Consider the following 19,648-nt stretch of genomic DNA (forward strand, 5'->3'; position numbering starts at 1 on the left):
ATCTGAAAACTGAAGGAGAAAAACAAAACAAAAAGCAAACAAAAATACTAGTAGCAATAACACTACAACTGGAACTCATATTCTGCGTACCCCAAAAGCTCTTTGAAACAAAATTGTTTTGAACCATCAACCAAAAACCAAGAGTTTCTGTCTTACCCTCACTAATCTTCAAGCTATTTCAATCCCTCAAGAAAGAGAGGGGAAATGGATGTGGCATGCAAGGACACACAGGGAGGAAAAGTTCTTGTATAGCAACACTGGCAAACCCTGTCCTGAGTAACCACTAGGATGTCCAACCTCCAGAGATCAACTCAGACTTCAATGATGCTCCCAGTTGCCTCCTTCTGAGAAGGATTTATAGAAGTATCACACAGCTACTGCAACAATGCTTTAATTTTGCACAGGCACCTCTTCCTCACTTCCTAGAAGCAATATGGAGAGAAGATTCTTCTCCTTCTGCTCTGGAAGTGATCACTTTCTGGGAGCTCTTCAGACCAGGAGTAGCAACATAGCTTCTCCCTTCTCAGGTATCCATGTGAAGTAAGAGATCTTTGGCTGCAGATGTAAGGCAGAAAGTTAAACGACAGGTTTCACCTACCATTCACAAAATAAGGAAATTGCTGTTGCAGTTATCACTGTATGTACAGCAGTTTCAGATTCAGCTTCTTCTAAAGGAATAGAAGCTGAACAAAGCTTCCTTAACTGCCTGACTGAACAGAGGATAAACAGAAAGGACACTGAATGTGCAAGTTAAAATTGGCTACAGTAGGCACTTCATTCTCTCTCACTGAAAGGCGGAGCCTGGAGAAGTAGGATAACACAGTAAAGATGTGAGGATTACTGGCCAAGATGGATACAGCCTTGTCTGAACCCCCTCCCCACCCTTCTTCAAACAGTCCACCCCCATACATATTGCCTTTTATCTTCCTGTAATCAACTACTTCTGAGCTATTTTCAGTGGTAGTTTCCAATGGAAGGCACATGAGGAGAATATAAAAGTGAATATAAATCAAGAGGTGAAACTTTTAACATACTGACTGTACTGAATGCAGCTCAGGTTATGGAACAACATCTCCCAATCTGTCAACAACAATGTCAGTTTGCAGCATAATAGTTTGCATACCCATGATTTGACTATTCTTTCCTTTTCACTGCTTAGCAACTTCTACAGAAATAACTATAGACTACCGTAATTCTTAAAATACTATTTCATGCAAAAGAGATGGTATCAAACTAGAACAGTGGTTTCCAAATTGTGGCTGAAAATGTTTCACTTATACTGTATGCATCTTGTGCATATGCCTTCATAAAAGCAAATTTTCTATTTCAAAAATAAATAGGAAGTGAAACCTCAGCAGCATCCAAGTTTGCATTTTGATGTCTTTTCCAAAACAAAATGAATATTCAAATACACTATTTGGCCGTTTACTTTGGCACATTTAAACAACCTAAAATTTATATCATGCTGACAACTCAAAGAAATATGTTCTAATCAAAATTTGAGCTTCAATGAGAGAGACGGGGCAGTTGAGTTTGGGCTTAGATATCAGGACTTGGAAAACAGCACATAGAGACAGGAGAACAATCTTTTAACAGATACTATCAATTACTTTGAGCTGAGTAGTTGACAACATTGACAATAATGATACCATGAAAATATTTGACTTTCTACCCAGCCCTATGCAGTTTGAGGAGGTTGCATCATTTAAAACCAAAATGCAAAAGAAGTTGCAGGATCTGTAGGAAATCCAAATATAACCGATGTCTTGTAACTAGGGATCCCAGGTCCCCTGGTGGGGGCTGAGGATTCCCTGCTCCCTCCCTCCACCCCCACTAACCTGGCGGGCAGGAGGGAAAGGCAGAGAAATATGCCTCTGGGAGCACTCCTGGGGTGGCACAATGTCACTCCTGGGTGTGATGTCATCATGCTGCCCCAAGAGCACTCCTACACTTCTCAGTGGGCTGATTTGGGGCCCAAATCGGTCTATTGCAAAGTGTGCTCCACTCCTGGACCTGCGTGATGATGTCACTTCCAGGAAATGACATCATCACACTGCCCCAGTAGCACATGATGTCTGTGACTTGTAATGGCCTATGGCTGAATACAATAAATTTTTCTACCAGTAGCGCATGCACTTTGTGCACACACAAGGAGCAATGGAAAGGTAAGTGCTCCCCCACTCTGGAAGGGTAAGGGGATGGTTAGATGGTTAGTGAAAACTGAAGGTAGTAAAGGAGACAGCTAGTACAGTGCTCTACAGTTAATACAGCACACTGCTGCCTCCTGTAACATAGTGACATAATTTTTGTTCTATTCAGGCAATTCTGTGGAATAGCTAATTGGAAGCTGCTTTCGTAGTATAATAGCGGCTCTGGAGATTAGAACACACAAGAAGCATTTAAGAAGCAGTCAGGAATTTTTGTCATTAAGAGAATGCTAGCCATCCAGGAAAATGTTCAGTATACATTAAATTCATCAATCTACTCCTTCTCCAATTGCATATAACCTCTTCTAACATAGGCTCAGTGTTTCTTCCCAGAGGAATGCTAACTTCTGGTTGAGATACTTTACTAATGCCTCAGTGTAACTGTTCTAAATCACCTTCAGTTCATTTTCCAAATTTATAATTATTTTTCTCCTGTGAAGCCCAATATCTGATTAGAGTATGACCCATCTCCATCTGGAGATGTGTGCTTGTCACACAATGGTTATTGCAAACAATAAGTCTACTTAAGTTGTATTTACCACATACTTCTCTTTGAAGACATATATAAAGTATAATAATAATATGTTTATTGCTTTTCCGGCCGAAGCCATAAGCCATACAAACACCAACAAAATATGAACTGTACACTTGAACATACCCAATTCACATAGACATAACTCGTCATTATCACTTTAAACTATCTAAACTCAGGAAAATCTTGTTTCTTTATCACCGTGGCTAAAAAGGAAGCCACTATAGCAGAGGTTTGATTGTCAGGAAAGTTATCAGACCATAACACTGAGATTGCCCAAGGAAGGAAGGGAAGCTTTTCTTTTAACATAATAGGAATAATAAATCTCTCTCTTTCCTTACTCCACTTAGGGCAAAAAACTATTATATGATCCAAGGTCTCTAACTTTCCTTGTCCACAGTCACAAACTCGTTCAGAATAAGGGAGTCCAGAGAAACTACCAGAAAGCACTTTAGAGGGGAAGGAGTTAAGTCTAGCTATATAAAGTATTTACATTGCTCCTTTAGACAGCAAAGTGACAGACAGAAGGGGTTCGGAAAAAAAGTCAATGTTAACTATTTTACAAAAATCCACCTCAGGAGATGTATGCCACAGGCAGGAGATATTTAAAGTTGCCTAACTGAAAGTATTGCTCTTTGGAGGCGTTCTCTACACACTGTAGCTCATATTCACAGCAAGCACTAACTGATTATTGTACAGTAGAAAAGAGCAAGAGTCCAGTAGCACCTGTAAGACTGTGTTGTAGGGTATGAGCTTTCATGAGTCACAACTCACTTCTTCAGATACAGCTAGATTTTTGCACAGAACAAGCAGAAAGCAAGAGTTAACTCAGTGCGCTACAGCAACATTTCTCAGTGCGCTGCCACAGAAATGCCTGTAAAAGAGCAGTAGTTGCCATACTGGTCAGTAACTGCTGATTTGTTTGACCAATTTTACTGTGATTGTTTAACTCAGAAGCTCACCTGCCTTTCAGAAGACAGCACAATATCTAAAGCAGCACACTATGACTCCAAGCTAACTCTTTTTGTTTGCTTAAAACAGATCCGTTATTTGCTAAACTATGGGATCTTCTGTTACTTCCTATAACTTCAGGCTGGGTATTTCACCACTTCCACAAATGATCATGAGGTTGAAGGTAACATCAAATCTATGATGATGAATTTCTCTCTACTGATAACTGCCATATTCCCTGGGAGAATATCACTAATAACTGAGCAATTTTACACAACAGTACAGTCCAAAGTGGAATTACACCCTTCTAATCACAGAGATTTCAATGGGCTTAGAAGGGTGTAACTCCATCTAGCATGAATTTTATCATGTGGTAATATGCACAGAATATTCATTGTGTTGATTAGTTTAGATTAAGCTAATTATATCTATGAGATGTACAATGTTTATTTTTAACAGATGCTACAAATTATTCAAAACTTTAAATTATAGCAGGAGATGCTGAGAATAGCTAGAGTTCGCTAAAAATAAATGAATACATCATAGAAAGCATCTTACCTTTTTTGCTGATACGTACTGAAGCCAATAGTTGTTTCAGTCTAAAAAGAAAAAAACTGCAGGCTTCAGTATCGAAACATAAGTAAGGCCTTCAGCATCCAAATTACACATCCTTTTGTTTTGTTTTTTAGAAATATGTATTAAAAAGAAAAAATAAAGCATGACAATGGAAAGTGCATAATAAAGCTGATACAGGCAATAGTTGAAATTGATCTGAGACTTATACTAACTTATACAAATAGTACATTTGAGATTAATTTGTAATTTACACAAGCACTACATTTAAGATTGAGTTGAACTAGTAAAAATATAATAAAAAGAATTTTAATAACAAAACTTAATTATGTGATACATCTCCTTCCCTCTCCGTTGTTACTTATACAAAATTTAATATCAGTCATTTTACTAATCATTCTCTGTGTTTCATACTTTTATCTTTACGCTAAGTTACCTTAGGTAATAGTAGTTCTGGCCAAGTAATCAAAAAAATCCTTCCATTTCCCCCAAAATTTAGCTATTGGTCTGTTATGTGCATAAGTAGTTAATTTGGCAATTGACACATATGCATGGACCTTATCTGTCCACTCTGACACTTCAGGAGAAGCATCAGCTTTCCATCTCGCTGCATATAGCACTCTAGCTGCTGTTATCATGTAACGAAAGAGGTCTCCCTGCTCTTTCCTGAGATTATTTGGTAGAATATTTAATAACATGATTTTTGGATTCAACTCAGATCTTTGTTTGAAAATCTTCTGCATCTCTTCATATATCTTTATCCAATATTTTCACACTTTCTTACAAGTCCACCATACATGGTAAAATGTTGCATCCATGCACTGACATTTCCAGCACTGTCCATTATAGCTCTTAGTAATTTTTGCAATGTTTTAGAGGTGATGTACCATCTAAAAAACGTTTTATACCAATTTTCTCTTAATAACTGACAAGCTGTAAATTTTATATTCTTAGTTCACAGGTCTTCCAATAAGTTCATCAGAATGGTTTCTCCAAAATTTTCCATCCATTTTATCATACAGGCTTTGACTTGTTCCGTTTCTGTGCAATATTGCAATAATATTTTGTAAATTTTACCTAAGAGATGTTTCAAATCTCCAGATATTAATAGTTCAAATTCTGTATTTTTCCTTAATCTACAGCCTTGTTTAAGAGATTTTTCTTTTAGCCTTGATACCACTGGATGATACATCAGTCATGGAATATTTTTACTTTGATCTTGAATTTCTTACCAGGTTTTTATATTTCCTTTCTCATCAATCACTGACTGAAATCTGAACTGATCAATTCTGCTTCTTGAATAAGTAGTCAAATTGAGCCCTAAATTGCCACCTACACAGTGGCATTCTTGGCTTCATGGAATACTTGCCAATATTCAATGACAGTGAAAGAGGCAGGTAACTAACTTGCATGCCAATCCTAGCTCATAAGAGACACCTTCCCAAAAGAATTTGTGCATCTTCCTAAACGATCTTGTACACAAAAAGCCAGGTAAAATAACCAGTATTAAATCTGGACAAAGAACTTCTAGAACAGGAACCCAAGCAAAAGTAGACTGGTCCATACTTTCTGATTCAGAAGGCAGCATACCACAACCCTCCTAAATCTGATGCTGAGGGGGTTACCAGACCCTTGTGCATAAAAAACTAGGGGTGTGCCCTTCGGGTTTCCGATTCGGATAAAATACCCGAATCGGACCCTATTTGTAAAGATTCGGGATTCTCAAATCAGGGCCAGCATGATGGCCCCAATTCGGAAATCCTGAATCAAAGCCTCTTCTGTCAGCCATTTGAGGGGCAGGAAGGGCCTTTTTGGCCTCCTCTGCCCCCACGCAGTTCCGCAGAGCAGCGGAAAAAGGCAGAGCTGCTGCTGCTGCTGGGCTGTGGCCTCCATCACCCCAGCAGCAGAGCCAAGGTAAGTGGGGGGCTGGGGCTGGGGGGATAGGGGGCTGGGGTTTGTGAGGTTTGGGCCCTTTCAACTATCAGCTGGCAGGCAACAGGAGGAATCAGCTGGCAAGCGGTAGGAAAGGGCCCTTTAAACTATCAGCTGGCAGGTGGTGGTGGAGAAAACCCAGCCCCCTGAATCACTTTGGAATGCGCCGAATCTCTACGGAGCATTCCAAATCAGTTCAAATACCTGAACACGAAGCGGCTTGCTGCTTCGGGTTTTGGGTATTTCTGAATGTTTTTCCTGCTTCGGGTAAACCCGAATATTTTCAGGGTGCACACCTCTATAAAAAACCACAGATGTCAGAGGACTGCAGTCAAGAGAAGACTCAGGTAAGGTCCCCCCCTTCCCTCACCACAGAATCAATGCTGTTTAAATCACCAGAATTTTATATTTTTAAAAGTTTGAGAAGATTGGTTATATCAGCTGTCTCTTACATGGAAGTCAAGAAGCAGGTAATGATTTTATTGGACTTTATGAAAAAACATTAGTTCTATGTTCTGAAGTCTGTTGGTTTTCAGACTCTAAATTAGCAAAGCCAATTATGAAACAGAAGCTAGGTAAAAAGATGTATAATTTAAGCTTAGATCCATGCTTCTGTCACAGTTCATGTGTTAAGCAGACATGTGACAATGACACATTTAACTGTCTTTTTAAACAGAATGAATCAAGACGGAACAAAGGAATCTATCAACATTATTTATTACATAACCAAGTCAGAGGTAAATGTGATAACAACACCTTCTATAATTACTCATTGTCCTTAAATGTCTGTGCTACCATGGAATACTGTGATATGCAAATATACATTAAAAATCTTGCAGCTAGAAACAAACTAGCAGCCAGTAGAAACCTGTTAATCCTAAACTAATATGAAGTAATTTTAGACATGTTCAGATAAAAACTTCTTAAACAGATTGATTGCTGTCAGACAGAATTTTGCTTCTAACTATTACTACAAAAGATTCCATATTTATTAGGAGGTGATTAAAGTGTTAATACTCTGCTCCAGCTAACAAAATAGTCCTTTACATTCGCTAAAACTTTTAGGAGAATGAGTCCAGAGAATTAATCTCTTTTTTAAAAAACAACCTTCTGACTCAATGAGTGAACAGAACGTTTGTCTTAAAACAATACCTTTTGGTCTACAATGCTGGTTATGAAACGTCATATTTTGCAGTGCTGGTATTTTTAGAATCATTAGTCTAAATCTTCCAAATCTTCTAAATGTTTCAAAAATGTCAGAAATCCAAAATTAAACATTTCACATTTTCTTTATCAGGAAGCCCCTGCACTCCAATATGGGACTTGCAGTAATTTGAATGAAATACTTGGAGCATCAGGAAGAATTCATACAGGTGATGGAAGTTTGAGAATCATCTTAGAATCCCTATGGCCCAGGGCAGATATTAACATTTCGAAATCTCTTATAACCATGGCTAACAGATTAGCTGTGCCTGACAGGGATGACACGCCTCTCCCACAACTGTCCTAAATAAATAAATCCCCTTCCCTTCTCAGTACCAGCCACAACTGAAGATCTACAAAGTTAGTATATTCCTAGGACCAACTTCCTGGATAGCTAGACACACAGTAGTTGCCCATTATAACTTTGAATGCTGAAAATATGGTTATTAGTTTGATATAAACGGCTTCAATGTAAATACACAGGCTGAATTTAATACTTCATTTATGCAGCAAGTTCTCTCTTCCCAGAATGTGATTGTAGTTTTACAATACTAAAACTTGGTACAATGCAAGTCAATATTCTACAGCAGTCTGAGAGACAGGTTCCTTGATGTGATCCATAGGTGTAAACTACGGGGGGGGGGGGGGGGGCTGAGGGGCTCAAGCCCCCCCGGATTTGGCTGGGGGGCAAGCAATGGCAAATTCATATGAGGGACTCAGTTATAATGGTAGATGAAGCACAGGACTGTCCACCATTCCTATTTATATTACAATTTCCATGATTCTTTGGGGCTTTGTTCCTGTTTTTTGCTCTTATGTATTTCTGTGTTTATTAAGAATTTATAATTTTAAAAAGGAGTTGCAGTTTATATAAACAATTTACAAATAAATGCTAAAGAAGAATTAAGAGACTCTGACGGAAGACATATGATTCTGAAAATCAAGCTTCTGGAAGGCAAAATTTACACACTAGCAACAATATATGTGCCAAACAATACAAGAGAATTTTTTAATGAAAATGTTTTCCAATCCTTTTTCAATTTTCAAGCAGCGTAATGATCTTTGGAGATATGAATGGGGTAATGGATCTAAAAAAATGATAGGTGAAGGCAAACTTCCCAAAAATGTGTTTAATTATATGGAAATGTTACAATTGGAAGATGCTTGGAGGATCAAAAATCTGAATACTGGAGACTATACCTTCTTTTCTGACAGATGCCTAACACATACAAGGATTGATATATACTGGATATAAAAAACCCCTGAGTTATTTATATTGTTTATTATATGTTTACTCTTTCATTTCTTTTTCTTTTGATGCAATTATAATTGCGCCGTCATTTTTATTTTATTTTCTCTGTTCTGCTTATATTTATTAAAATAAATTTTATAATAAAAAGAATTTATACACTGCCTTAAAATGTCTATGGCTATGGCCAACACTAAGTAGCTTAGGCCTTAACCCTGGCTGGCTCCACCCACTTTCAAATGTAGCAACAGTCAGATTGCAAGACCTCTTTTGGACATAATTGCAACATAATTGCTTGGCTCCAATTTACATTTTAAAAAAAGCAATGGGCCACACACTGCAAACACTCAATCTACATTATTATTCCCCCAAAAGGGGATGCCAAAGAGTGCAGCAACTACTGAACTATCGTGTTAATTTCTCATGCAAGCAAAGTGATGCTCAAAATTTTAAACCAAAGACTGTTACCATATATGGAACAAGAAATGCCAGTTTTCAAGTTGGATTCAGAAAAGGAAGAGGCACCAGAGACCACATTGCAAATTTACAATGGCTAATGGAACATATCAGGGAATTTCAGAAGAACATCAGCTTGTGTTTTATAGATTACAGCAAAGCTTTTGTCTGTGTGGATCATGAAAAGCTATGGAGACTGTTAAAAGAAATGTGGGTGCCATAACATCTGATTGTTTTGATGCGCAACCTGTACTCGACAAAAGGCTACTGAAAGGACAGAACATGGGGAAACAGAACGGTTTCCAGTTGGCAAAGGTGTCAGACAAGGATTCATATTATCTCCCTACCTGTTCAACCTCTATGCAGAGCATATCATAAAGAAAGCTGGATTAGATCTAGAAGAAGGTGAAGTGAAAACTGGTGGAAGGAACATTAACAGTTTGAGATATGCAGAAGACACCACATTACTGGTAGAAAATAGTGAAGACTTGAAACAACTACTGATGAAGGTTAAAGGAGAAAGCATTAAAGCAGGATGACAACTGAATATCAAGAAGACAAAAGTAATGACTACTGAGGAATTACACAATTTTGAAGTTGAGAATGAGGAAACTGAAATTGTCCACGTTTTTCCATTCCTTGGCTCAATCATCAACCAAAAGGGAGACTACAATGAAGAAATCAGAAGAAGATTGAGACTTGGAAGACCAAGCTGTGAGGGAGCTAGAGTTTCAGAAGAGGAGAAACCAGAGAGTTAGAAAGATAAGACAGGTCAGGGCATCTGTTTACTCCTTTACTGCCCTGAACTATCCTTTGATGTGTAGATTGTTAATCTCAGGAATAGATCGGTAGACAGGAATTTTCTCTCCACTTTCCTATCAAAGTACAGAAATCCTATAATAAAGAACTCTTCTAAAACTAAGGCAAGTAGAAGTTTGTTATTTTCTCTCTCTCTTTTACACTGACACCAGCCAGCATGCTCCAACCACCCATCATCACGTTTTCTCTGCAATCAATGCTACTCTGTTAAGGAATAGTTTAACAGGGTTAACATACCTGTAACTTATGTTCATCGAGTTCTTCTGTGCTGACACACATGGGGACTGCGCAGGCGCAGGCCAGCCGCCGGAGAATTTTCTAGAGCTTCCATGGCTCCGAAGGGGCCGTTTGTCGCGCGCCTCAGCGACCGTTTTCCCGCCCAAACGGTCACGTGATCCTCCAGCGACCAACGGCCCCTTCCCTCAGTTCTCCCTTGCCGCCGCTTGACCAACACACTCCAGCCATAACACCTTAAAAACACCAATTTCTGTTACAGCCATCACATTATCGTGCATTGGAATTCACAGCGGGGTAGGAGGGAGGGTTGTGTGTCAGCACAGAAGAACTCGATGAACATAAGTTACAGGTATGTTAACCCTGTTTTCATCTTCGTTCTTCTGTGCCTCCACACATGGGAGTGTACCAAGCTTCACACAATAAGGAAGGCGGGGGTGAAGTCCAACACAATTTTATTTAGCAAACAAGAACAACAATAAATAGACATACATATATACATCTATGTAAAAATACTGTGTAGGGACACATAAATACTCAATATTTACATATATACACACCCCCAGGTACATATATACACTTTCACTCAAGGGTACCCAACAGGTACGCCAAGAAAGTCATTCCAAAACTCCCTCAGGAAAAAAGGGAGTGCAAGACAGCCTTGGCCACAGATACATCCTGCTCCGCATTGACATCAACGGCGTAATGCCTGACAAAGGTGTCTGCAGAGGACCATGTGGCTGCTTTACAAATGTTAACCAGGGGCACCCCCCTGAGGAGTGCCGAAGAGGATGCTTGGGACCGCGTGGAGTGGGCTCTGACATGAAGTGGGCAAGCCACCCCTGCCAGGGAATAGGCCTTGCTAATGGCCGTCACAATCCACCTAGACAGGGTCTGTGAGGAAGCCCTGCTACCCTTGTCCTTGGCCCCAAAACATACAAACAGGTGAGGACAGGTGCGGAATTCCTTTGTCCTATCCAGGTAATAGGCTAGGGCCCTCTTCAAGTCTAGGGAATGAAGGGCCTTTTCCCCCTTAGAGGAAGGTTGAGGAAAGAATGCAGGCAGTGAGATATCCTGCGAGAGGTGGAAGGCGGACACCACCTTGGGCAGAAACCCGAGGCAGGGACGCAGGACCACCTTGTTGGGATGAAACACAAGAAAGGGAGGGTCAGACCGCAGTGCAGACAGCTCACTGACCCTTCTGGCCGATGTGACGGCCACCAAGAATGCTACCTTGTAGGATAGTATATCCAAGGGGCAGGTAGCCAAAGGTTCAAATGGAGGCAACATGAGACGTGAGAGCACCAAGGACAGCGACCACTGAGGCACTGGCGCCGACACAGGTGGGTAAAGATTGTACATGCCCTTAAGGAACTGGCGGGATTGTGGGTGAGAAAACACCGTAGCACCCTCTACTCGGGCGTGAGCAGCTGATATCGCTGCCAAGTGTACCTTGAGGGAGGACACCTTCAAGCCCAGGCCACGCAAGTGGCACAAATACTCGAATACAACCCCCAAGGGACTGCTGTCAGGCACCACTCCTCTGGCAAGTGTCCAGAGCTCAAACCTGCGCCACTTGGCCGCATAAGCGCGCCTAGTGGATGGCCGACGGGCATTCAGGAGGACCCTCTGTACCTCGTCAGTAAAGCCTACAGGGGAGGAACGATCCGCCAAGCCGTTAGGTGCAGCTTCCTGGGATCGTGGTGGACTAGGCTCCCGTTTAGGAGAAGGTCTTGCCGAGGGGGCAGACTCACATATGTCCGTTGGGACATCCGCAGGAGCTTCGGGAACCAAACCTGCCGTGGCCAGAAGGGGGCCACCAGGATGCAGTCCGTCCCGTCCTCCTCTATCTTGCACAGGACCCTGGGAATCAAGGGGAACGGAGGAAACATGTAGTGCAAGCCCTGCGTCCACGTAAACTGGAAGGCATCCCCAATAGAGAGGGGGTCGCTCCCTGCCCTGGAACAGAACGTGTGGGCCTTGGTGGTCGCCGCAGTGGCGAACACGTCTATCACCGGATGACCCCACATCTGGAAGATCGGCCCAACGCACTCTCCGTTCAGTTCCCACTCGTGGTCTAGTAAAGGGGCCCTGCTGAGGGCATCTGCCCGGGCATTGTCTGACCCAGCCACGTGTATAGCTCGGAGCGACACGCCGTTCTTGATAGCCCACTGCCAAGTGAGTGTGGCTTCCCGGCACAGGGCCATGGACACTGTGCCCCCCTGCTGATTCACGTAGTACATGGCAGTCGTGTTGTCCGTCTGCACCAACACCTGATGATTTCTCAGCAGTGCTGTAAGAGACACAAGTGCGAAACGAATGGCCCTTAGTTCAAGCACATTGATATGGAGGGTCTTTTCCCTGTCAGACCAGACATCTTGCACAGACACATCACCACAGTAAGCCCCCCATCCCAACAGAGAGGCATCAGTGGTAACCGTGATGTCATGGTGTTGATACCCAAAAGGGGTCCCTTTAAACAAGTTGTCATCAGACAGCCACCAGTCCAAGGAGGAGAGGATGACCCTCGGGATAGAGAATTTGAGGGACGGAGGGTGCAGCAGAGCATCGTACCTCCGCACAAACCAGTTCTGGAGAGGGCGCATACGCAGCCTAGCAAAAGGCACCACAGAGGTAGCCGCTGCCATATGCCCTAATAAGCACTGGATAGTGCGCACAGACTGGAATCGGTTCCTTTTAAACATGGACACCAGACCCCTTAGGGACCGAGCCCTCTCCAAGGGGAGCAGAGCCTTACCCTCCACAGAGTCTAAGAGTGCGCCAATGTAGGACACCTTGCAGCTGGGCACCAGTTTGGATTTCTCCAAGTTCACCAGGAGCCCCAGGCGTTGGCAAGTGCTAAGTACCAAGCCAATGTCCTGCACCAGCCTAGACTCCGATTCAGCCACGATGAGCCAGTCATCGAGGTATGGAAAGATGGTACAGCCTTCTTCCCGTAGGAAGGAAACCACAGGGGCCACACATTTAGTGAACACTCGTGGGGCAGTGGACAGGCCAAAGGGGAGCACCTTATACCGGAAAACCCTTTGCCGGTAAACAAAGCTCAGGTATTTCCTGTGCTCCTTCCGTATGCCCACGTGAAAGTATGCGTCTTTTAAGTCAAGAACCGCAAACCAATCTCCCCGATTCAGCAAGGCGATCACAGCCGCCAACGTAACCATTTTGAATTTGGTCACCTTGAGGAAGGCATTAAGGCCCCTCAGATCTAAAATGGGACGTAAGCCCCCATCCTTCTTAGGGACCAGGAAGAACCTAGAGAAGAAACCCTTTACAGAGTCCTCATAGGGCAATTCTTCCACAGCACCCTTGGCCAAGAGCGACACGATCTCCGCATCCAGCTCGGCCATAGTGTTATTAACAGCTGTCAGGGGTGAACTGCATCTAGGCAGCTCAACGAATTCCAGCCCGTATCCCAATTCAACAATAGTTAAGACCCATGAGTCAGATGTTATTGACTCCCACTCAGAGAGGAGTGGACTCAGTCTGTCCGAAAAGTTCGGGGATACGGCTGGCGTGACCCGTCAGTACTGCCTCCCGGCGCCCTGCTGATCCTTCTGCTGGGCCGGTTGCTGTGCCGGGCGAGGCTTGAAGGGCCGACGCCTCCTCTGCTGTTGTGCGGGAGGGTAAGGCCGCTGCTGGTAGGCAGGATACGGTTGGTAGCCCGGCCGCTGATGTTGGTATCTGCCCTGGTAGTGGTAAGGGCCGGACCGGGGAGCGTACCGTGGCCTGGAGGAGGGCTTGTCCGCTGGAGCCAGACCCAAGGACCGTGCCGTCTGCCTGTCCTCTTTTTTCTTTTTCAGGGTCTCGTCGGTCGATTTGGAGAACAGCGAGTCCCCTTCGAAGGGCATGCTCTCCACCCTGGAACGCACCTCCTGGGACAGGGCCGTAGACCGCAACCAGGAGTGGCGCCTGAGGACCACCGCCGAAGCCATTCCCCGAGCAGCAGTGTCGGCAGCGTGGCTCCCGGCATTCATCTGCTGCTTAGACAGCCGGACAGCCTCTGTTTGCAGCAGGGACACCACAGCCTTCTGCTCAGGTGGAAGGTCTCGGGTATAGGATGCCAACTTCTCCCAGAGGTACAGTTGGTACCCTGCCATGATGGTCTGGTAGTTGGCGATCCTCAGACCCAGCGAAGCGACGATGTACTGGCGCCTGCCCATGGCATCCAGCTTCTTGCCCTCTTTATCGGCAGGCACCGAGGAGTGACCCGACCGTCGGGGGTTGAATTCCTCCGTGACCAAGGAGGAAGGTGGAGGGTGTTTCACCAGTGCCGGCCAGGTACCCTGCTTGATCTTGTAGAGCTGCTCAATCCTCTTGGATGTTGGAGGCTGATCACAGGGCACCTGCCATACCTTCTCCACGATTTCCTCAATACCCTCGAGCATTGGAAACCCAACGTACGCCGGATTATCCCCGTAAATACGTTTGAGGAGCTTGTCCTTGGTCTTCGGGGCTGCTGAAGAGATGTCCATCTCGAGAGCCTTGGCCATTCTTGCCATCTGGTCGGCGTAGATGCGGAGGTCCTCGAATGGGGAGTCCGCAGATGGCACTAGCTCCTCAGGTGGCGATGGTTCGGACCAGGACTCCGACTGGTAGCCGCCAAAGCTCTCCACATCCTCCTCATCGGAACCGAGCTGGGATTCCGGAACCTGGAGCGGAGGAGGAGCCCACGCCGACCTCGATGTCGAAGGCCTCGGTTCCGACACGGAGAAGCCCGCAGGCGCCCCCTCCCATTGGCAACGGTATGGCGAGGGGAGGTAGGAAGCCTGTCGATGCCGGGACGCAGTGGACCGGACTGATCGGACACTGTCCCCGGAACCATGCCGCTCACGACCGACCGGAGGTGGAGACGGACGGACAGGCGACGGACGGCTCCGACGAGGAGACGGGCTCGGTTCCAGCCTCGGCGACCGAAGGGGAAGCGATGGTCGGCTCCGACGGCGCGGGCTCGGCTCCGGCCCCGACGAGAATTCCGCGGGCACCGTCTCGAAGGCCATCGGATCCGGCACTGGCACGGAGATGTCTTCTGGCTCCGGGGAGCCCAGATGAGGGGAAGGCGTGTGAGGAAGCACGATGACCTCCTCCTGAGGAGCGGGACGCGGCGACCGGTGATGCTTGGTCTTCTTCTTCTTCTTTGCTGGTTCCGAAGAAGACCTCGGAACCGACGCGCTCCTCGCCTTCGAAGGGGACCTCGGCTTCGACCTCTTCGCTTTGATCGGGATCGAACCGGCCGTCGGTTCCGACCGGGGACTCGGTACCAGGATCCTCGGTTCCGAAGCTGGTCTCGGATCCGACCTGGTAGATGACGCGCTACGGGGCGGCTGCACCGGTCCCTGCGCTGGAGAGGCCGCTCTCGACGCCAAGGTACTTGGGGGACGCGGTTTCGACCCCGACCTCGCGGAGGCCACTGAGCCAGCTCTCGAATGCCGTTCGGCAGAGGGGCTTGGGCCGGCCTTGGAGGAGGGCAACGGAGCGCCTCCGGACATGACCTTCTGCCACAGGGAGGAGTTAAGTCGGGCCTTGCGCTCCTGCCGGGCCTTGCTGGTGAAGCCCTGGCAAATCTTACAGGCCGTCACATTATGGGTCTCCCCCAAACAGAACAGGCACAGTTCATGGCCATCGGTCTTGGCCATTTTAGTGTGGCATTGCAGGCAATGCTTGAAGAGAGCCTTAGAGGCCATCTTCAGGGGCACGCGAAAGGAAGGTCAAAAACAGTCCGAGTCAAATTACCGAGTCCACAACAAAGTCCAAAACGAGATCCGAAGAATAGTCGAGGTCACGAAGTCCGAAGTCAAAAGCCAAGCAATCAGTCAGAATAAAGCACGAAGCACAAAAAAGCACAGAGCAACGAAGCTCACGTTCTCTCCAAGCGGCGGCAAGAAGAGAACTGAGGGAAGGGGCCGTTGGTCGCTGGAGGATCACGTGACCGTTTGGGCGGGAAAACGGTCGCTGAGGCGCGCGACAAACGGCCCCTTCGGAGCCATGGAAGCTCTAGAAAATTCTCCGGCGGCTGGCCTGCGCCTGCGCAGTCCCCATGTGTGTCAGCACAGAAGAACGAAGATGAACTGTTCCTTTTAATAGGGAAAAATGAATCTCTATTTTATGTTACTTTTCAGTTACTTTATCATTACATTGTATTTTGGAAATGGAACACTGGGAAGGGGTAGACCTTCTGTTTCCTTGCTAAAATAGCTTTGTTTGTTTGCTTGCTTGCTGTTTTTTTGTGGGGGGGCTGGGCGTGGGAGAACAGTTAGTTTTATCATGGTAGTGTGTGGGGGTGCTTCAGCCACTCCTAAGCTTCTCTTTCAATTTTCATTCCATTTTTAAATGGAGAGATGGTATCTATTGCCGAAAGGACAATTCCTAAAACGGCAGCCTGAGTGCTGTCTCTCTGAAACAATGAAAAAACCCATCTGCATGAACAAGATTTGAGTTGGGGGGATCAGAGTCCTTTTAAAAATTTCCTTTTGCCCTGTGTGCAGCCCGGAGAGAACATCGGCAAGGAATGTGCACTTAATTATGTGATTTTGTTAATAATGTGTTCGGAATGTCTGTTTTTAAGGTGGAGTTTTTAAGCAGTGTGCTAAGAAAGCAAGGTATATACAGTCCTAGGTAGTATAACTGTGAGTTTTCTTTGGGGTTGTGACTAGCACTGTTCCGAATTGCCTCAAAATGTGCTTGTACTCACTTAGCGAATATGAGTTTGAAATGAGAAGGAGATTGCTACTACTCTGAACTCTGTACACTGCTCAGAAATCGAGTGCACAGCAACTCGATTCTGCTCTGGTTCTGCTCTGGTACAGACTTCAACCACACATTTACCAAGTGAAGGCACCTGCAATGCCACAGTTTAGTAAATTTCAGTACTAAGTCACCCTTATGAATAAGGCAGAATCAAGACTCCTGTAAATGAATGTCCAGGAAAACTTAAAATTTTCCCCCTATAGGCTTTTCTGTGTTAACTTTCTTAGTGTCAAATTTGTGACCATTAGTTTGTCCTATACACATGGCATGTATATTTGTAGATCTTAAAGTGACTATCCTAAAAGTGAATTTCAAAAACAGGACAGAGCGGGAGATTGCTGAGATAGCACTATAACCACTGGCCAACTCCCACCTTTTCCTAGGTTTGGACCAGCCAAGGGGATTGTTAGGAGGGTCCCCATGGGCGCCTGGGTCCCCCTAAATTTGTGGGGAGCCCCTCCCTAAATCCTCCATGGCCCCGTCTCTATAGATGGTGGCAATGGAAGCCCCTCCCTGTGATGTCATTGACTCCTCCCTATGATGTCACTGGACCCCGGTTCTTTTAAGGACCAGATATAGCAGTGCCTCTGGCCCAGCCCCAGCCCCAGCCCCCCCCCCCCCGGGAAACTGGAAAGTCTACGCCCCTGTGATCCACTCGGAACAAAAACTGCAACCCAAAGAACTCTTTCCTGGAAGTAAGGCCACTGAATAAAATGGGAATTGTTTCCAAGTAGACTTGTTTAAGATTGTCCCCTAAGGTTGCAGTCATATGCATCCTTACTTAAGCTTTAGCCCTACTAAATTTAGTGGGACTTAACTTCCAGGAAAACATACACAGGACCAACAGTAAATAAGACCGCAAATGACTTTAAACTAGGCCTGGTAGCCTGAAGACTTCTAACTTTAGGTTCTCCTGCTCTCTGTGCTACTCTCTTGCCCCCTACTTTTCCTTCCCCTTTATTAAGACTTTTCCATTTGACTTTCCCTCTCAAATGCTAGCCTTCATTTCCTACTTCTCTTTGTTACTTGGCCCTGCTAACTGAATATACTAATGACTTTTTCACTTAACTGTTTTATGAAATAGAACAAGTAAAATCTGCTTAATGTAACCATTATAACCCATCAGATTCATTTCCAGCCACTACTACCATGCCATGTTGTATGGTTACAACAATCTTCAGCATTTAAAAAAATACAAAAACTAAGGGGAAAAATCAACACTGAACATCAACTGCAATAATAAGATTGTTGGTTCTCTTATTTGGAATTCTGAGCAGACAATTGTGCTACACAGAAAAAAGTGGAAGTTACATTTACTTAGAATGCAAGAACTTGGCCATAACTTTGAACATGGCATGATAAAGGGAGGAGGGATGGAATTTATTGACTGCAATCTATCAAAATAGCCATTCTGAATGTTTTATTTTGACTTTGATCCAGTCACACACTGTCTGCCTAACCTACCTCTCAGGGCTGTTGTGAGGATGACATGGAGGCAAGGAGAATGATCTAAGCTGCTCTGTGGAGAAAAGCAGTATATAAATGAAGACAATAAATAATAAATATCAATGGAGGGGGAGATAAAATCGAAGTTGTTTAGCAGATTTGAAAGAAGAGGGGAAAGTAAGCATATGGGGACTGCAAGGAGGAGGGAAAGAGGAAATAATGTGGGAAAGGGGATAGAGGAGAAAGTGAAGTACCCCCACTCACAAGTCCTTGCAGGTTCCCATCATGCAACTGGGCCTGGCTCAGTCAGCTCCATGTAACTGTGCCATAGATGAGAAGTTGTCAGGTGGGGGGAAGAAGTAAGAAAAGGGGAAGAGGCTACGGGTGGCAAAGAAGGGAAAGAGAGCATGGTGGGGAGAGGGGAAATGAGATCCCCCCCCCAGACCATGTGTGTCCCCACTTGTATACTTCTATATCCGTGTAGACATAGTTCATTATTGATCAAGACTTAAGAGGAGAGTCTGGTCTTGTAAATGCCATCAGTCACCCAAATGCCATCAGTCACCAAACTAAAACTACCAGTGACTACACAGCATGACAAATGGCAGTTCATCATTATTGATCTGGCTGCCATTACTAGTTAATTCCACAGTAACAAGTTGAGGAGCATTACTTATCACTCAGCAGCCAAGATGGGTCACTTAAGGCATCAATTCAAGACTATGTTTTAGTCATTATGAACCATGGGAAGAAAGTCTATTTAAGGTACTATCCCTGCCATCAAGAGTCAGAAGAATTCAAGTAGATATAAGAACTATATTAGAGCAGCAGAAATGGAAAATTTGTACTTGGCAAAATAGGTCTCTTGCATCTCTGTTCTCAAGGGCCTGTTGCTACCTCAGGCCCAGGAATGTGCCATCCCTATAGAAGACATTCGCACACAAATTTCTTTAGAATGTGACCTACTCAGATTACAGCCAGGTGTCAAGAGTATAAGACTACATCTGCTATAATGATGACAAACGACAGCATGCAAGCCTAAACTAAGTAATTTCCAAAAAAATCAGTGAACTTGGCCCTTAGCCCAGAAACATGACTTAACTGCAGCTTGAATACCTGTCAGCATCGGCAGCTTTTTCATATGTAACTGTTATGCAGTCAGATTCTAAACTTCTCACAGATGTTATGAATGCCGTAAGTCTCAGTGTCTGCAGTAACCACAAGGTCTTACTATATGTTCTATAAGTAAGATTATGTATACAGAGTCCTGCAAAACCATGC

The 19,648-nt window shown here is 44.6% G+C and overlaps 1 protein-coding gene across 3 annotated transcripts in view; it reads right to left on the reverse strand.

The window, feature by feature from the left end:
* The window catches only part of TMEM131 (transmembrane protein 131), a 111,620-nt gene that overhangs the window by 62,393 nt on the left and 29,579 nt on the right, over positions 1-19,648 (reverse strand). For all 3 annotated transcript variants that reach the window (XM_054973400.1, XM_054973399.1, XM_054973401.1), the window contains exon 3: positions 4,249-4,289. In XM_054973400.1, the coding sequence (XP_054829375.1) occupies positions 4,249-4,289 (41 nt within the window). The remainder of the gene's footprint in view (positions 1-4,248; positions 4,290-19,648) is intronic.

Source organism: Eublepharis macularius, chromosome 3 (assembly GCF_028583425.1).
Source record: "Eublepharis macularius isolate TG4126 chromosome 3, MPM_Emac_v1.0, whole genome shotgun sequence".
Taxonomy (NCBI): domain Eukaryota; kingdom Metazoa; phylum Chordata; class Lepidosauria; order Squamata; family Eublepharidae; genus Eublepharis; species Eublepharis macularius.